Here is an 18,635-nt window from a genome sequence, read left to right as displayed (position 1 = left end):
AGTAGCTAGTTTATTTGCGTTTTTCACTGCTTTGTTTATATTAGTGCCCCCCTCCCTCCTGGGTGCCTCCAGAGTTAAACAAGCAGGTATTTACCTCCAGCTTAATCCTGAGCTTTAAAAATATAGACCAAACTCTGAGGTTCTTAAAATTTTCAATCATATTTATTTATTGCAGAAAAATAATATACAAAGATATTTACAAAACAATCATAAAAATATGAATGCATTTAGACACCGGATCTATTTGCATTTTACCATGGGTCATCAATAAATAAATAGAATGTTGTTTTTTGTATTTTAAGTTTTTTTTTTCTCTCAGAGGAAGGCTGTAAAAAGGAATCAACTGACTGTGATTTTGCAAGTCAGTTTGATCCCCGTATTTTTATTTCTAAAGACGTTCTTAAAATTCCTCTGGTTGTTACCATTTTAAAATGGAGAAAGTCCATAATGATGCCTTTCCTTTCAATGGCTGATTGGCACGACCTCTTGAGAATGCATGCATGAAAAAATAAAAATAAAAACATTCTTCGTCAAAAAAAAAAAAAAAAAAGGAACACAAACAACTGTTCAGACTTCTATCAGAATGTAGAGGTGTGAAGGTGGTGCCGCTGCCCGTCTGGGAATCACTGTCCACGGGCCTGTCTCGCTTTCTCTTTTAAAAGTGCGCCCCACGCCCTGTTTCTTTGAATTTGGGTTCTGCTCTTCTAATTTCCAAGAAAATCTTTGGCATATATATTTATTTTTAGTTATCCAGCTCCAGAGTCTCTAGACTGTCCATTTTCTCCTTCTCTGGAAACATTGACATCTGCAAAAACCCAGAGAGGGGGGAAAGTTGGTTATTGTTTAGGTCTTCGTGGCTGCTTGCTAAGACTAGGGAGCACTGTTCTTATCACCACTACTGAGAAATTACGCTGAACAACCTGGAAGGATTTCAGCCCAAGGGCAAGAGGAAGTGGGTGGGCGGAAAGAAGGAGGAGGTGGAATTTGGAAGCATTTGTTTTAAGGAGAACGAAAACTTTTAGAGCCAGAAGAAAGGGAGGCGCTGGCAAGAAAGCCGTCCTTACACCCGTGACCCTTGAATCGCTCTCCGTCCGCCCTGCTGTCCGTCACGCACACTCACGCACACGTACACTCCTCAGCAGGGCGCATCCCCCTCTCCCTAGCGGGGACCGACCTGCTTTTCCGGGAAGCTCGGGGGTGGAGGTGGCGGAGCCCGGCTGGGTGGGAAGGCTGAGAGCGGGGTGGGAGAGGGAGCTGAGGAAGGCAAGGTGGACGGGGAGCCGCGGCCCGGCCGTCAGTCCGTCTGCCACCTGAGCGGCGGAGGGGCGAAGGGGCGCAGCGGCGCCGGTTCCTTACCTAGGTCTCCGGCCCTGCCGAGGGGGTGGGGATCTCCGCCTGCTAGTGGGACGCGGACATGGACCAGGCCCCCTCCATCCTCCAGACCGAGAAGGCGTAGCTGAGCCGCTCGTGGGCCACATAGCTGCAGCTTGCCATCTTGGAGTCCAGCTCGTCGCTCTGGAGGACCTGGTAGAGGAAGTCGATGTACCTGGCCGCCAACTTGAGGGTCTGGATCTTGCTCAGCTTATCCGAGGGCAGCGTGGGGATGATCTTCCGCAGCGCGGCGAACGCCTCGTTCAGCGACTGCGTGCGCTGGCGTTCCCGCACGTTGGCCATGACCCGCTGCGTCTGCAGCTCCTCGTACGACTGCGGGCTGCCGCCGCCGCTGCTGCTGCCGCCGCCGCCCCCGGCGCCGCCGCTGCCGCCGCCGCCGCCCGCAGACTTCTTGCCGCGCTTGCCCTGGGCCGGGCTGCCCGGCTCGTCGCCGCCTCCGACGCCCCCGCCCGCGGCCCCGCCGGGCCCCGCGCCGCCGCCCGCGCTGCGCCGGCTGCTGCGCCGCTTGCGCCCCCCGCGCTTGCCGCTCGGCGGCTGCTGCCGGTCCGGCTCCTCCTCGCTGTTGCTCAGGCTGTCGTCGGCCGGCGAGACTGGCGAGCTGGACACGTCCTGCATCATCTCTCAGGTGGCGACGCGCGGCCTCGCAGGCCCGGGGCAGAGGGGCGGCCCGGGAAAAGGAGGAGAGCCGGGCGCCTCAGCCCGCCAGCTTCCCCCGCGCGCGGCGCCGGCCCGGGCGGTGCGGCCCGCCGAGGAGGGAGCGGGAGGAGGGACGGGGAGGATCTCCGCGGGGAGGGCGCGCGGGGGAGGCGGGGAGGGAGGCGGGAGGGGGAGGGGACGGTGTGGATGGCCCCGAGGTCCAAAAAGAAGGCGCCCAACGGCCGCAAGCACACCCTGCTCGGCCTCTCGGAAACGCTGCCGGTGCCGGCGAGCCCGCGAGGTGTCTGGGAGTTGGACGAAAGCGGCAGACTTGGAGGCTCTTATACCTCCGTGCGGGCGGAAAGTTTGGGGGCAGCAGTGTCATTGGCCTGACGTGGGGAGGAGGGACTTTTCGAAGTTTTATAGGAAAGTTTCCGCTTTCCAGCCCCCCTTCCCCGTCCCCACCCCCCCTTCCTCAGGGTCTAACAATTCGTTCTCCCAAACCATTCAAAAACGACCTGGCTCCGGCGGCCGGCCCCTCTGCCCGCCTCCTCGCTGCCCTCCCCCTTCCCTCTCCACCGCCCTCCGCAGGCGGGCGCGGGGCGATTTCCTTCCGCGCCGCAGCGCGCGGGCCGCGCCCCCGCACCCGAGCGCAGCCCCGGAAAGCGGCCGGAGGGGACCTTTCGGCCCCGATGCCCGGTGTCAGTTCCTCCCGGAGTGGCTGTGACAGCAGCGGCAGCAACAGCTTCTACGCAGTGGGTGATGTCTCATCTCGCCCCTGTACCCTCTAGGTCCGTGGGGCCGCTTTGGGATGGCTGGGGTGGGGGCAGTGGCAGGAGTACTGGCAACCGCCCAGCTCCCCCCAGTAGCCAGGTAGACGAGCCCCCAGAGTCGCAGAGGCCAAACAGCCGCGCCTGGCCCTGAGCTCGTGGGCGTTTTTGAAGACGTGGCCGCGACGCGGGGACTGCGGATCTGCTCCCCGGCCTGCTCTCACCCCTCCCTGAGAAGCATCTGGGCCTTCCTTTTCCCTCCACAGTGACCCGATCTAAAGGTTCCTACCACTCAAAAGTCTACACCTCCAACCGTGCTAGCGACAGTTCGTGCTTTCTCCGCAGGCAGTCCTGTCCTTGGAGAAGGCACCGGGGCTAGAGAGGGACAGTGCAGCGTCTTCGCTGCGGCCCCGATCTCCTAAGCTGCCAGCCCAAGGTGGAGGACCCTGTGGGCATTTCATCCCAACCCTACTCTCAAAGCCCCACATGGTGATCTCTAAAGGTAGGCTCGTAAGAGAGAGAGAGATGGGGTTCAAGCCCCCAAACACACGCGGCTGACGGTTGTGAGAGGCACCTTCTCCACCCCTCATTCCTAGGAGGTGGGGTGGGCAGTTACGCTGCGTGTGACCCAAACGCGTTCCAGCTACTTGGACACTTGTATATTTTAAGCAATTCTATCTAATACGTTGACAGCAGCGAACCCCAGAGCTCTAAAGAGGGTGTTAATGCAGATTCTGGCAAACAGGAGGCAACAAAAGTTGGTGGGCTGGAAGGAAAGCCTTGGAAAGAGAAACCCCTCTTTGCAATGGCAGGCTTCTCTTTTTTGGAACGAGTTGGGATAGAATAACCGTTTCGTGCTCATCCGTTAGTTGCAAGGCAAACTAGAGGTCAAAAGCAGTAGTCGGTTTTCAGGGGGGAGGTAGGGGTGCTGAGGTTGTGTGCCCTGCGCAGGCCGCCCTCCGCTCACGCTCTCCCCAGACTGGACTGTCAGATGAGAATTAACTCAGCGAAAGGCCCCATTCTGGGCCTGACCGAGGGTGGCGACTTTGGGTGTGGGGAGGAGGAGGACGGAGCCCAGGAGACTGGAGGGCAGGCCATGTGGCTGTGCCCCGCTGAGGCTCACAGTTTCAGTCCGGAAACCCTGGGGTCTGGTGAGCCTGGAGCTGGCTGAAGGGCTCAGACTTCTGGGGGGGAAGTGAGGGCAAGAGGCATCCCTCTCTCCCGTGGGGGTCCAACGGGGGTTGTACCTTCTTTGGAGGCAACTTGCAGGATTTGGCTATCACCATTTTTACAAAGATTCAGAAACAGTGACTACAGCGTGCCAACTGGTCTGCCTGGAGAGGCACTGCCCTCATTTAAAATGAGATCCTGTCTGAAAATTAAGGATACCTCCACTTACCAGTATGCAGACAGGTATCCTTAAAACCAAGCGAACTGTGTTAAGTCACCCTTTTGTTTACATCTCCCGCCTTCAGGATTTTATCTCTTGGAAGCTGAGACTAAGGCAGGAATTCTGCCACACTCTACAAAGTGGTCTCTTTTATAACTCCGAATTGCCGATTATTCCACAATTTTTATTTGAAGGTGGTTGCAGAAATCTTGAAAATTTTCCACCTTCACCTCTCTCTCTTTTAAAAAATCAATCCCAAATCTTAATTTTGTTTTTCTTTTCCCTTTAGTGGAATTCTTAAAACTAAAGAGATTGAATAATTGGGCTTTTTCCTTTGTGGCTATGGGTAAGCAAGACAGGAAAGTGTGGGCAAAGTGTAAAAGGAAACCTTACCTGACCAAGGGGATTTGGGGTTGGGGGATGGAAATGAGGGCAGGAGCTGGAGGAGAAATCGAGTCCACAAAAACACAGCAGCTCCAGATCATTAACCAGCTGGACTTGCAAAGTCGTCAGTCTCCAAGACTGGTTCTTAAACAAATGAACGGAGCCCTATTCAGGTCACTAAACTTCTAGGGGATGAAGAGTGCCTGCCTGGCCACTGGGTACCAGGGATCCCCCCTCGGGGCTGAGGCCGTGCCCTGGATGCCAGAATGCTTATAATAAGAGAGTTTAAAATGAATGACCTAACCAGAACCATCTCAGCATGGAATCTTCCTGACAGAGTCACAATGAATGACTTTAGTTCTGAGAAGAAATTTCTCTTGAACTCTTCGAAGGAGTGGAGGATGAGAATGAGAGAGATTCTGAGTGCCTACATGTTACTTTTTGAGCAGAAGGCTGTGGTTTGCCAAATGAATTACCTCTCAGAATGTCTGGGGCTTGATACTCCCTACTTTGCAAACTGTAATATTTCGTGGCCGGATTGTCCCACCCTGTTCATCTGTAGCTGTATCCTACCTAACATTTTATCTAACAATTTTCTTGTCCACACTTGCTGGGGGAAAGCAGGCTTAGTTCGAGAATCCTAATTTCAGGCTCTTAAAAACAGTTTTAGAAATTTCCCTTTGGGGCTGAACTCAGCTTGACTTAAGGACAGTAGTGGAGAACTACCTTCTTTGGGAATACTGGATTAATTGGAATTAAATCATTTTGTCTACTTCTAAAATAAATTCCCTGAAAAAAAAATTAACTGAAAACAAAAAAGTTTTTCTTTTGCACTCGGATATTTCAAAACGAGCTTTGTTTTCAAAACTGCAAACTTGGCATGTTCGCAGTCCTTCCTGAGGAATGTGTGCTGTGTTAAAAATTGAAAAAAAAAATACTGTTAGAAGAAACAAAGTTAGGAATCTCATACTGAGCATATGCAGTAAGTGTAAGTATGTACGTATCTGTACTTTTCCAATTTGAATGTATATGCACTAGCATTCTCTTAGCAACAATCATTTATAAATACTTTTAGAGAAGGAAAAGAAACATTTATACGCTATATAGAACTGTTGGCAAGATAGTAAATTTTGGAATTGGGTTTGCACAAAAGGTGAGTATTTGAATCTGTTCCTAGTCTTTCTTCTTAGTCTTGGGATGACCTACCACCTGCAGGTTGGCTTAGAGTTTTGTGAAATAATTTCTCTGAATTGCATGAATAAAGCACAGGAGCATTCACACAGAAGGGGGCGCAAATTGGAAAAGGCTGCAGTTGAATTAGAGTGTACATCTTAGATTTCATCTCGTTTTGAACACTCCACAGGGATTGCCTAGTTTGATAGTGAAGTAAGAGAATGTTATCAAAGCGGAATATAAAGTTTGTATCAGCACAAGTGATTTCTCTGACTGTGTAGAGCAGATTCGTAGCAACACAGGCAGCCTTAATGGTGTTTGAACTCCTTGCACTAAATAAGTCCTTCTGTTTCTCTTAATAATAGTTTAAATTCATGAATTTAACTGATTCTGTATTTCTCTTTCTGAACCCCTTAAGGAACTAAAATTATAAAACGGGAAACTTTCAGTCCAGAAATAAAATGAAAAAGAGTATGGCATAAGAGATTGAGTTGCCAAGAGCACCTCAAATGAGCAAATCAAATTTTCAAATAAATTAATCTTTAAAATATCTGACATTCTGCATTCCAAATGAGGATAAGGCAAAGAAGCATGATATGCTGAACTTGCACGTAGAGTGGAATCTGCATGTGGAAAGAACGGAGTCTTCAACAGCCTCCCGCACCCACCCCCACACACATACCTTTATTGGCTTATTGGCTGTACAGGCTAGAGAGGTCGTGTCCCTCCTAGCTGCCGGTTAACCTTGGTGAAATACACTCTCACCTATTTTGAGGAGCTTCTGGAATAACCAAAGAAATAATGGAAGAAATATATAGTTATTCATGGAGGCTTGTATCATGGTCACAGGCTTCCTGCTTAGTAAGCATTTTTATCTTCTCTATTTCATCATCAAGCAATTTAAATCTAAATCTAATGGTTTATATTTTGTGTTTTTCCAGATAAAGTTGCTTTTCTGATTACTCATAACTTTCATCTCTCTGCACTTCAAGGGATTTCCTTTTTTCACAAATGGCTTTTCCTGAAGCCTTAAATCCTATTTCCATTGTTTTGATTGATTCTTCCTGCACAAAACATGTTGTTTTTGCCAGTGACCACAAGAGGACACAATTTCCTAGAGAACTTTGTTTTTAAAGAAACTTAAGGAAGAAAACTAACAAAATAGCAAAAGTACTGCACAATCTGTGACTGTCAATTTGGGTATGCCTGTTTGATTTATGTCACTTTTATTAATTGAAAAATATACGTGAGTTGACATTCAAACGTTAGGTTTTTTGGAAGATTCTCTCTTTTCTCTTTATTGTAGAATGCAAAAGAAAAACATTTATGAAAATATATCAAAATACTACCATTTTAAGGGAAAATGTTTATTTTACATTAGTAGAATTTTGTACAAAACTGAGTGACCCGGAATTTTGCTTTCTCAATTTTAGAACTATGTTTGGCAGTGTAAAACAGTTTTTTAAAAAAAATATGTGACTATTCCAAAATACCTTTGAAAGTTTGAATTTTTAATTTTAACATTTAGAATGTCTTTACGTGGAAAAACTGCACGGAAATTATGTTTTATGGTTGCCGATTATATTTTAATGAATATTGTAGGTTAAAAACTAACTTTTTTTTCATAGATAGGGAAAAGAACATTTTTAAGATACCAACTCCCAACACTTCCCCCAAATTATTATGCACACTGTTTAATGCAAGATCACTTTCTTCTTTCTTATTACTTCTTGAAAAAAGTTTCAGAGCATCCCAATTACTTTGTAAATTAATAATACATTAAAATGAATCATGTCTTGATATTTCTCTAGAAGAATTTTATGGTTGGGTTCTGGTAGAGTGTGGGTGCCAACCCGGCTGGGGAAATCCCTGCTTCCTTTGGAACTCAATGCTTTTCTTTGTTTTTTTTAAAGATTTATTTATTTATTTATTTGACAGACAGAGATCACAAGTAGGCAGAAAGGCAAGCAGAGTGAGAGGGGGAAGCAGGCTCCCTGCTGAGCAGAGAGACCGCTGCGATGCGATGCCGGGCTCAATCCTGAGATCCTGAGATCCTGAGATCCTGAGATTCTGACCTGAGGCAAAGGCAGTGGCTTAACCCACTGAGCCACCCAGGCGTCCTCTGGAACTCAATGCTTTTGCTTTGCACTTGTATCTTCTTGCAGATCCTTTCCTAATCACATTTTCTGAGACCCTGCTGGAGGACCAAAAGAGCTGGAAAGAGAAGAGAAAAAGACAAGAAGGAAAGAACAGTGAAAATAAGGAGATCAAGAGCGAAAAGAATGTGAAAAGAGTGCAAGAGAGAGCTAAACAACCGACGGAGACTGATAGAGAAAAAGAATGAGGCTTCATATGTGGGGGTCAATGATAAAAGGCTTAAATCACAAGAGACAGAAAGAATTGCACTCAGTGGGAAGCAGAAAAGTACCAAGATTATTGGCCTCGGTTTCTGCTCAAAGAGACTGTTGTAAGTAGCTACCTCTCCCTCTGTATAGGCATTTAATTTTAAAAATCCCTGTCACTCTCACTGAAGTCCTAACAAGACATAAGGAACTGGGTGGAGGGCCATGAAACTTTTAATTGAGGTTAGTGTTCATCTAACAGATATGGTCTATCCAGAATTAGAGTGAAGATGATACATGTTGTCATTCCTGCCTCTCAAGATGGCGGAGAGGAAGATATCTGGGGACACTGATGCCATTACTCTGTGCAAAAAGGCTTTGAACCCTGGAAGGATTTTAGAAATCCTAGCTCATCATTTGTTTTCTATTTGACTTCGGTCTTTCCCTGTTGTTAGCCAAGATCAATACCTTTGCCTTCCCCACCTCAGATACTTCCGGGAAGACATAGCTTTAAGTGATGCATTTTATTCTCACTTCTCCCTACTTGAGAGACTGTAAGGTTCTGGTTCTGTCTGATGGTGCATTCTGAAGACCTGAATTCTGGTTTCAAGTGGCACTAATTATTTACAACATGTTTTTTGACTCTTTAACAAAAAGAGGTCAGTCTCTAATTACGCTAGGTGCTTGTAGTAAGAAGATTTAGTACCTGACATCAAGGATGTCCCAGTCAAATGAGAAGTGAAATATGAAAGCAGTTTTGTAACACGGAGAGCTAACTGCTGTCATAGATGTTTTCACAGAGTGCCAAGGAAGGAATGTGGACCTGGTCTGAGATGACAGGATGGATTTCTGGGCTGGGAAATTACCTCTCTGCCATGGGAGCCTCCAGCTACACTTCCAGGAAGTGTGTCCCAGAGAGAAACATAAGCCCACAGACCAAATTAAAAGGCACATGTCACATGGTTTATTAACTCAAAACATACAGCAAGAAAAGGAAGTCAAGTAAGTTAATATACTGGAATAGGTTGCAAGCATGCAGGGTGGTCCATGCTCCCCAGGTCCTGGAGTACTCAGGTTCACAGTGATCTCTCCTTCTCTGTGCCTCTGTCAGCCTTCCTTGCTGATGGAATGGTTAAAGAGGTCCAAGGTAAGGGTGAGCAGTGATGGAGGGTGCCTGGAGGTCAAATAACTTGCTCTGTTACAGAGGGCAAATGGTCTTGTCCACAGCCAGAACTTGGCTCCTATCTTCTGAGCAGCTGTGGATTTTAATCTTTCTGGGCCAGAGAACAAGAGGCCCAGGTAGGACGTTACCAACAGGGAGCCCAAGAACTCATGAATACGGAATTCCCTGAGAGCCCCATGGCTACTTGATGTTACAGGTGTTTCTGTCCCTTCCCACTTACTTTAGTGATATCTAAGATGTCCTTTTGTTACTTATTTCCATACGTAATGTCATCTATTTTCTTTGCCTTATTTCTATGCTTCATGTCCTCCATTCTCCTCAGCAGAAGTGAACATTCATAAATATTACAGGAGGCATACACTGCAATGTTTCTGAAGTACCTTTTATCTCACCTTTACTCCAGACAGGCACCTGGATAGAAGGTAGGAAAGACTCTGGGAGCAGCATGGACAAAGGCAGGGGTGCAGGAGCCTGTGTGACCTGCTCGGGGGCTTGGGAGGAGTCTTACAGGGCTGGAGAAGGAAGGGGTGTGAGGACGTCTGGAAATGACACAAAGTTTAGATCACTAACTTTGTGTGCCATGCTAAGGAATTTGGATTTTATTCTAAATGCAGTTGGGAAAACTGAAGAATGTTAAGTAAGGAAAGGACATGATCAGATTTATATTCTAGAAGTATCACCCTGTGAACAGACGGTACGGGGATGGTTAGACAGCTATGTGATTATATTTTGGAAATTCTTGCATCAACTCACAATATACATTATGTAAGTACATCAATTAACTTATGAGAACTTACACATGGTAATAGCTATGGGGCATGTGAACAGGAGAATGAATCTGAGAGGAAAGGACTGGATTCAGGGAGATTTTGAAACATTAGTTTCTATCAAATGAAGGAATCGGATCAGTAATATTAAAAAGTTCAAAAATGTATAAACTTGAAAGCATTTTTGAAATTATCTCATCTGATGGGTTTATAGATTAAAAAAAAAGTTTTGCCTGTGACTGCTTTTAACGCCACAATTTGGCAGTATCTGGAACCTGCAAGCATTTTCCTAAGTGACGAGAATGAGTTTCCTTCTGCAAACTGCTTGTGGCCAACTGTGGGCCTAAACTTTTGTACCAAAAACGAGTAAAATAAGCAGAAAAGTGGTTTGAAGGGGAGCAGGAGAGGCTTCCTCCAAAACCACTTGATTCTTCCCATAGTCATGCTTTAAACCTTTCACTGGTAACTCATTAAGTTGGGGCCTGGCATTGTCCTCTCCAGGCTCCTCTATCTGAAGGCAGAGGCCTCAAGGTGAGGTAACACATTAACTCACTAACACCTTTACGTGAATTCCTTTATATGACATTTTCCTCAGGAAAGGAGGGCGCCAGGGTAGACGAAGGATACTGGGACAAATTGGAAAGCTGGGATCGAAAGTCAAAGAAAGTTGTTAAGAAAGGAATGATTGTGGTACTAAGGCCTTTGCCGTTTTTCCAAGGCCTGTCTGAGCCTTCCATGCCTGCACTTCAATGTGTCTGATGTCCCCTTCTCTCTTTTGGATTCAGTTCTAGAGAGAGCACAATGAGACAGTGAGGAAACAAGAACCCACTGACTGGTCTTGTCTCATCCTCTTGGTGTCTGCCAAGGTCTTAGAACCTTGAACAATGTTTATCAAAGAAACCATACTCTTCTATTTCACTCTCAGCTGTGTGTTAAGAGCAAATATTAATCACAGTCTCTTTGCTTTAATTATAATGGAACCATTTAGATGTAGTTCTGTTCAAGAGTGGAACTGTTCCCATGGAATATGAAAGACATTTAATGACTGAGAAAAATAAAAATAGCCATGAGTAGTCATAAGCAACTTTTTTTTTCTTTTTTAAAGATTTTATTTATTTATTTGACAGACGGAGATCACAAGCAGGCAGAGAAGCAGGCCCAGAGAGAGGAGGAAGCAGGCTCCCCGCCGAGCAGAGAGCCTGATGTGGTGCTTGATCCCAGGACCCCAGGGATCATGACCTGAGTCGAAAGCAGAGGCTTTAACCCACTGAGCCACCCAGGCGCCCCCATAAGCAACTTTAATGACAATTTTAATTTCACAGCCAAGTTTTTGGGCCGGGGATAAATAATTGTTAAAAATATTCTGAAGAGAAAGACAGAGATGTTAAATTGAAGCATATTGGCAGGCTCAGACTATCTGAAGAACAGACACTGCAAATGAGTTCTGTTTAGTTTCTTTTTTAACAGGGCCATTCTCCAAAATAGCCTATACTCTTATAGAATTATTAGGAAAAATCAACTCCACTTCTTGGTTCATGTAACATTTATTCACTCTTATGTGCGTTATATTGGTTCTTACATGACAAATCAGGCACCCAGATATTTTATAGAGATCCATTAAACATTTTACAATACTTTGTTTAATATACATTTTATTTTATTTTTTTAAAGATTTTATTTATTTATTTGACAGAGAGATCACAAGTAGACAGAGAGGCAGAGAGAGAGGGGGAAGCAGGCTCCCCACTGAGCAGAGAGCCCGATGTGGGGCTCAATCCCAGGACCCTGGGATCATGACCTGAGCCCAAGGCAGAGGCTTTAACCCACTGAGCCACCCAGGCACCCCTTAATATACGTTTTAAATGGGAGAGAGAGAATTTCATAGCCAGCTTTGCTAAAACAGAATGACTGTTGGATTTTATTTGTGAATGCATCAGCAACAGAAGCTTCAGTCACAAAGTGTTTTATCTTTTGTCATTTCCCTGAGTTAATAGGCATGACCGAGGATCGTATTATTGGAGAATAGGATAGGATAAGATAGGATAGGATAGAATAGAATGCAGATTAAGAATCCATGTCATTTCCTTAGATTAAATTAGATAATCATTTTTGGTTTAATTTATTATAAAATTCTTAAAACATTACAATTGCATAACTGGAAAAACTACTTATAAAAAAAGCACTTCAGTAAGCTCATAGACTACTAGTGCTAGAAGACATTTTAGAAGTCCAGAGCACTTCTCCCTTCTCTGACAAGAAAGAATGATCATGAGGACATTATGCTGAGTGAAAGAAGTCAAGCAGAAAGTCAATTATATGGTTTCACTTACTTGTGGAGCGTAAGGAATAACATGGAGGACATTAGGAGAAGGAAAGGAAAAGTGAATTGGGGGAAATCGGAGGGGGAGACAAAGCATGAGAGATTGTGGACTCTGAGAAATAAACTGAGGGGTTGGGGGGGAGGGGGATGGAGGGATGGGAGAGCCTGGTGGTGGGTATTAAGGAGGGCACGTATTGCATGGAGCACTGGGTGTGGTGCATAAACAATGAATCTTGGAACACTGAAAAATAGAATAGAATAGAATAGAATAGTCATGGAGAACAGTGTAGTAGATGACAGCCCAGATTCTGGAGCCAGTTAGCCTGGGTTCAAATATGGCTCAACTTCTCACTACCTATGTAACCTTAGATAGGTTAGTTACTCCCCCAAGCTTCCTGTGAAGGAGAGAGAATATGTACATCATCAGTGGTTGTCATGAGTATTTAAAATGGTGCCTGGCATTTGATATGTGTTTGATATTATTATTTTAAATAAGGACTAAGTTGTGCATATCTTGTAGATGTTGATGTAGCATTTGCATTCAATTCTAATTGCAAAAAAGGGTTTAAAGGGTAAATGAGGAAAATAATTGATGATCCAGTTCTGTCTGAAGAGAACTATTCCTATATTCCTGTCTCACTCCCTGAGGACTCAAAGTTCAGGGTGAGGACACTAATTGGAGGAGGTTCAATAATTTATCTATGCCCTTGCTACCAAGAAATGGTAACAGGAGGCATATAAACTCCATTTTCCATAGTAGGTGGTATGTTGTCTGAGCTAAAGATTCATATTCAAGTGTCCACTTGATATGACACTTTCTCACAGACATCTTGAACTTATTGTCACTCTCATATAATTTGTTCCTCCCATAGCTCAGTAATTTATTTATCTCATTGCTTAGCCTAAAAACCTAGGAACCATCATTAATCCATCTCTTGCTCTCAGAGCACCCTCTCTGCCATCCAGGTGATCATGTGGAGTACAGTCTCCTACCAAGACTGACAGACTGGGTGTTCTCACGGTAGTAGGAAGTTAGTTTGAGTGCGGTGTATTTACAACTCCAACAGAGATGGCATTTCCAGCATTCACACCATTGAGACTACCTGTTGCACAGCTTAGTGTTAAGTGACTCATATTGGAATCTGTTTCATTTATTAGTATTTTCTTCCTGAGATGCCTAATTGTTTTAAGAAACCAGAATCTTCCCAAATTCCTCATGGGCTCCATAATGTGCTAAATGGGCAGTCCATAAATACTTATTTATTGATTATTACTCTCTTTAGAAATGTACAAAAAATGCAGGTACTATCACAGGTTAAATATTTCTTAATTTACTTCAGTGTTATCTTAACCTCATATTTGAGCTAATATACTTGAACAGTAAAATGGAGTATTACCTATTCCTCCAAAATCAGAGATTACAAACACTTTGTTTAAAAATACTAATTTTGAGGGATGCGTGGGTGGCTTAGTTGGTTAAGCATCTGCCTTCAGCTCAGGTCATGATCTCAGGGTCCTGGTATTGAGTCCCGCATCAGGCTCCTTGCTCAGCAGGGGGCCTGTTTCTCCTTCTGCCTGATGCTCCCCGTGCTTGTGTATACACTTGTGTGTGCGCTCTCTCTCTCTCTCTTTGACAAATAAATAAAATCTTTATAAATAAATAAATAAACAAATTTGGAGACTGTTTCCTCCCACAGATATTTAATCAAATATTGCCACTAACTGGACTCTGAAGTTGTTCAGTAAACATATCTAGTCTTGCTATAGCTATATATGCCCCATATATGTATGTGTGTGTGTATGTGTCTATACCCACACATATTTAGCATTTTTTTTTGTATAGCATCACTAGCACAAATACTGGTGAGGAGGTAAAAGACTACAGTAAAGCAAAAAAAAAAAAAAAACAAACTGTAAATTTTCTGTTTTATTTTCTTTTGCAAAGAAGAAGTTGCAACAGCTGACCCTGAGCTAGAGGACAAGGAAGACCTTCCAGCCTAATTGTTACAGAGAGCTGGAGGTTTGCATGATGAAATATTTGCTAGAAAGTAGTGAGGGAAGTATCCAGTCTGAGGCTGTGGCAGTTCAAATGGGGAGGATAGTTAGTTCTTTGCTGAAACGTCAATCCTTTTTTCTTTCTGATTCCTCGGGATGGCACAACCATTTAAGAAGTGGTCCATTCTGGTCACAATATGAAGATATCACTCCACCACAGGTGTCAGAACTCAGGAGTGTTCACTTGATGACATCCCCGTGTAGAAGAAATAATGCTGACCCAGCAATGTGCCAAGGTCTATGGGGTATATGGGCTTTTATTTGAGGGGAACAGAATCTGGTTAGGAGGACCTAACAGTAACAGTAGAGTTAGAATTGGAAAGAAGTGACTGGATTCTAGCTATGTTTTAAAGGCAGATCCAGTAGGATTCGCTTAAGATAAGATACGAGGTGTGTGGGGGAGGCACCAAGAAGGACCTCACGGCTTTTTATTTGAGAAAAAATAGGGGGGCATTGGCAATTACTGAGATGGAGAAGGCTGTGGTGGAGCACATTTCAGAGCAAAGAGTTCCATTTCGGACATGTTGAGTTTGAGATGTCAGTTAGAAATCCAAGTGGAATTTCTGGGTGGCAATTGGACTTGTTAGTCTGGGTTTTGTGGGAGATGTCTGGACTGGAGGTAAAATTCAGAATATAACAGTGTATCAGTGACCTTTGAAGCTGTGTAATGCTGGAGATCATGATGGGAGTATGTGTGAGGAAGAGCTGAGGAGTGGAAAAACCAAAGATGGTAATTATTCTGTAGAGAAAAAAATAATCAGAAGGGGAATGGGGGTTGATGGGGCAGTACAATGTTAAGTAGAGTGATATTTATGAAATTAGAGATAACTCATTTTTCCAAGAAGAAAGTAGGACACATCAAGAAGAAGCAATAATCAATAATGAAAGACATTAAATAATTCTCCAGAGTGGGAAAAATAGTTAACCCAGTTCACAGAATAGAATGGCACACTCCAAGCAAAGTGAATGAAAACGGGCCCACACCCATTACTATTTTCAGAAAAATGTTGAAGAAGATAAAGAAACCATCCTATAGGCATTCAGATGGAGAACATAGATTATTCATTTAAAAAAGAAGGGCTATGTAGGTCTTCTTCATAAGAACACATGCCAAAAGAATGTCATAGCTCATCAAGTTCACATTACCAGCCAAAGTCACACTTAAACATATGGACAAGTGTGGACACTTGTGAGATCCTTAGGGTCCATAAGGGAAACACACACACACACACACACACACACAGTCCAGGAGAAGTCTAACTGTTCCTGATACTGTGACCTGCCTGAAAGAATTTTTTTTCTCTTTTTGCTTAAGTTAATCGGAAAAGGAAGCATTCGGTTTCATATGACAATATCTGTATATTAAATACCCAACAAGTTACACAGGGCTCTTCCTTTTTTGAAAATAATGTTATTTAACATAGGTTTAGGATAGTATGGTGACAAAAATGATTAACTAAAAATAACTTTACCAGAGGGTAATTTCTTCCTAATTGTGTGGTTTAGTCCTGTCATAGATTTTTGAGTGTCTTTAATAATATGTCTACTTCTGGTTATCCTCTGTAAATACTTAAATACTGTCTTTCTTTTTTTTTTTAATTTTTTTTTATTATTTATTTGACAGAGATCACAAGTAGACAGAGAAGCAGGCAGAGAGAGAGGAAGGGAAGCAGGCTCCCCGCTGAGCAGAGAGCTGGATGTGGGGCTCAATCCCAGGACCCTAAGATCATGACCTGAGCCGAAGACAGAGGCCTTAACCCACTGAGCCACCCAGGTGCCCCAATACTGTCTTTCTTAGCTGAGATATTGACAGTTCTTGAGAAGTGATTTTGAGATTGTGTTCCCTGAAACTTGATACTCAAATGAAATAATCCAGGTTGCAAAAACCATTGAGCCCAACAATAACTTAAATGGAAAACATACTTAATTTAAAAGCTTTATTGCCCCTATTTGGAGACAAGTCTATAACAATTAACAGTTACCATTTTCTGTAATTTAGTACTATTAGCCCACATCTGCATTGCCAAAGGGAAAGTCACAAAAGACAGATGAACTAAAAGCATGCTTAATTTCTTATGATTTAAAATTTTAAATTTAGATAACTGTTTTTTTAACATTGTATTGCATTCAAATTTAAATTGTTTATATTGTCACAGAATGACAATACTTTGAGTCGTGTTTTATAATGTACATGAGCTAATTTCTATTCTGTTCCATTTCATTCCCTCTTTCATTTTGTAGAGCTAGAGTGTTTTTCCCTTCTAAACCCTCAGAATGATACCTTGTAAGATGAAACTAGGGTATGAGGAACTGCGGTGTGTTATAAACAGGTGAGGGAAAGGCATAATGTGTAGCACTCCCTCTCTCATATCAACTTACTATGGTTAGGACAATTTTAGCTTAGTCCTTGCCTGTGTGTACTCCTGGGCCTCAGGCTTAAAAACTTGTGCAGTGTGAGTTCATTCTGCCCCTTCATGGGGCACAATATTAATGAGACCCTATTATGTGTCAGGCACTGTCCCAGGCACCTGGGCGGAAGAGATATGTTAAGTAGAATATGACACTATAATAAAGAAATTGAAAAATAAAGTGGATTAAACAGCACAGTTTATTTACCTTATTAAAATTTTGGATAGGTGTTATAGGTTTGGCTCAATGGCTGAGCTGTGTTGATTTAACTTCTTACTCTATTATCCTCAAAATATGACTTCCACCTCATAGACCACAAGGCCACCCCAGGTCTCATTTCAATTTTGGATTCTAGCCATTGAGAAAGGAGAAAGGCCAAGGGAAGACATGTCCCTCTTTTAAGAGCCCTATCTAGAAATTACTTGTGACTACTGCTCATACCCCATTACCAGATCATAGTCCCATAGCCACAACTAATTGCAAGTGAGCCTCTGAAATAGAGTCATTAGCTGGATAGCCATATCAAATGCAACCTTCACAGTTTCTATTGCTAAAGGAGGAAGGGGAGAATGGATAGTTTTAGATAACTAGCAGGTTCTTTATCAAGTAGTGAACAAAAACAGTCATGAATCTTGGCTTCAATGTAGCTCTTACCTGAGAATTTACTCTTTCAGACCTCATCATAGTCTGCATGCTAGGTGTATGGCCCTTTCACTCAGCCTGCCAATGTACCTCTTTCCAGCAGCCTCAACCTAAGGGCATTGAAGTGTAAGCTACAACAGAACTTAAAATATATTAGCTACATATCTTCTATTCTATCACAACAACTAGTGTTTCTAAGGCTCCCACATATCTCATCCAGTATCTGCACAAGCTGGATGAATGAGGGACATTCTACTGTGAACTCATTTTAGGCAAGATATCTTAACCAAATAAGAGAATGGTGTTGCAAACAGAGCCAAGTCCATAGTAAGCATCCTATATATAATTTGATAGATTTTTGTGAAGTAAGTAATGAAAGTTAGCACAAGAACTGGATGCAGAATAGAGCAAGAAAACACAATTCGATCCAGTCCAATTTCAATGTAAACTGAGCCTACATTATTGCTGCTTTTCACTCTCTGCTCGCTGTGACATTTGTGTGCTTACCTAGTTCAGGGCTATGCATAGGAATGACCATGCACACTGACTGGGGAAAGAGGAGTCAGGAAATTGTGTACCTTCTTGATCATTTTGTCAACCTCTCTCCCCCAAAGGAGATACTTATGTAGCCCACTAACTTCACTGATGGAGTAAAATATGTCTTCATGTTTCTTTCTCTAAAATGTCTATAGGAAACATAATCTGCATGCATTTTCACAGAAGGAAAGACTCTAGAAAATAAACTTTTAATTTTATATGCTACTGTGTAAAATTCAGCCAGTGAGTCTAAAAGAGTAACAGCATGAACAGGGCCGGGGAGGGGGGAAGCTATGTGGGGAGAGAGAAGTGAAGGGAATAAAGATTGATCTATAACAATTTTATTTTTTGTTATACATAACCACTTATCCTTGTGGCATGAATGATCCATGAAGAGCTAGTAGAACTGTAATACAGTGTCATACATTGAAAGCCAATTACTAAAGATATAGAAATATTAAAAAGCAACTACAACTGACTTAGAGCAAATCAGTCAGTATGAAGGAAAAACAGATTTATGCAATAGTGAAGTAATCCAAAGAACATCCACAAAATCAGAGACATAAGAAAGGCCTTATACTTTAAGCTGATGATGAAAATGTTATAAATCTTATCTTCTGACATGGAAATTCTCC

General features: G+C 43.4%; 1 protein-coding gene across 1 annotated transcript; it reads right to left on the bottom strand.

Moving 5' to 3' along the window:
• Positions 1-302: 302 nt before the first annotated feature.
• On the bottom strand, positions 303-2,403 carry TWIST1 (twist family bHLH transcription factor 1). Its single transcript, XM_032305400.1, has 2 exons — positions 1,357-2,403; positions 303-805 (listed from the first exon to the last, which is right to left on the bottom strand). The coding sequence occupies exon 1, from the start codon at positions 2,008-2,010 to the stop codon at positions 1,399-1,401; it is 612 nt and encodes a 203-aa protein (XP_032161291.1). The 5' UTR covers positions 2,011-2,403; the 3' UTR covers positions 303-805; positions 1,357-1,398.
• Positions 2,404-18,635: the final 16,232 nt, after the last annotated feature.

Source organism: Mustela erminea, chromosome 11 (genome assembly GCF_009829155.1).
Source record: "Mustela erminea isolate mMusErm1 chromosome 11, mMusErm1.Pri, whole genome shotgun sequence".
In the NCBI taxonomy this organism is placed as follows: Eukaryota; Metazoa; Chordata; class Mammalia; order Carnivora; family Mustelidae; genus Mustela; species Mustela erminea.
Note: the sequence above shows the minus strand (reverse complement) of the source record. Positions and strands in the feature narration are given on the sequence as shown.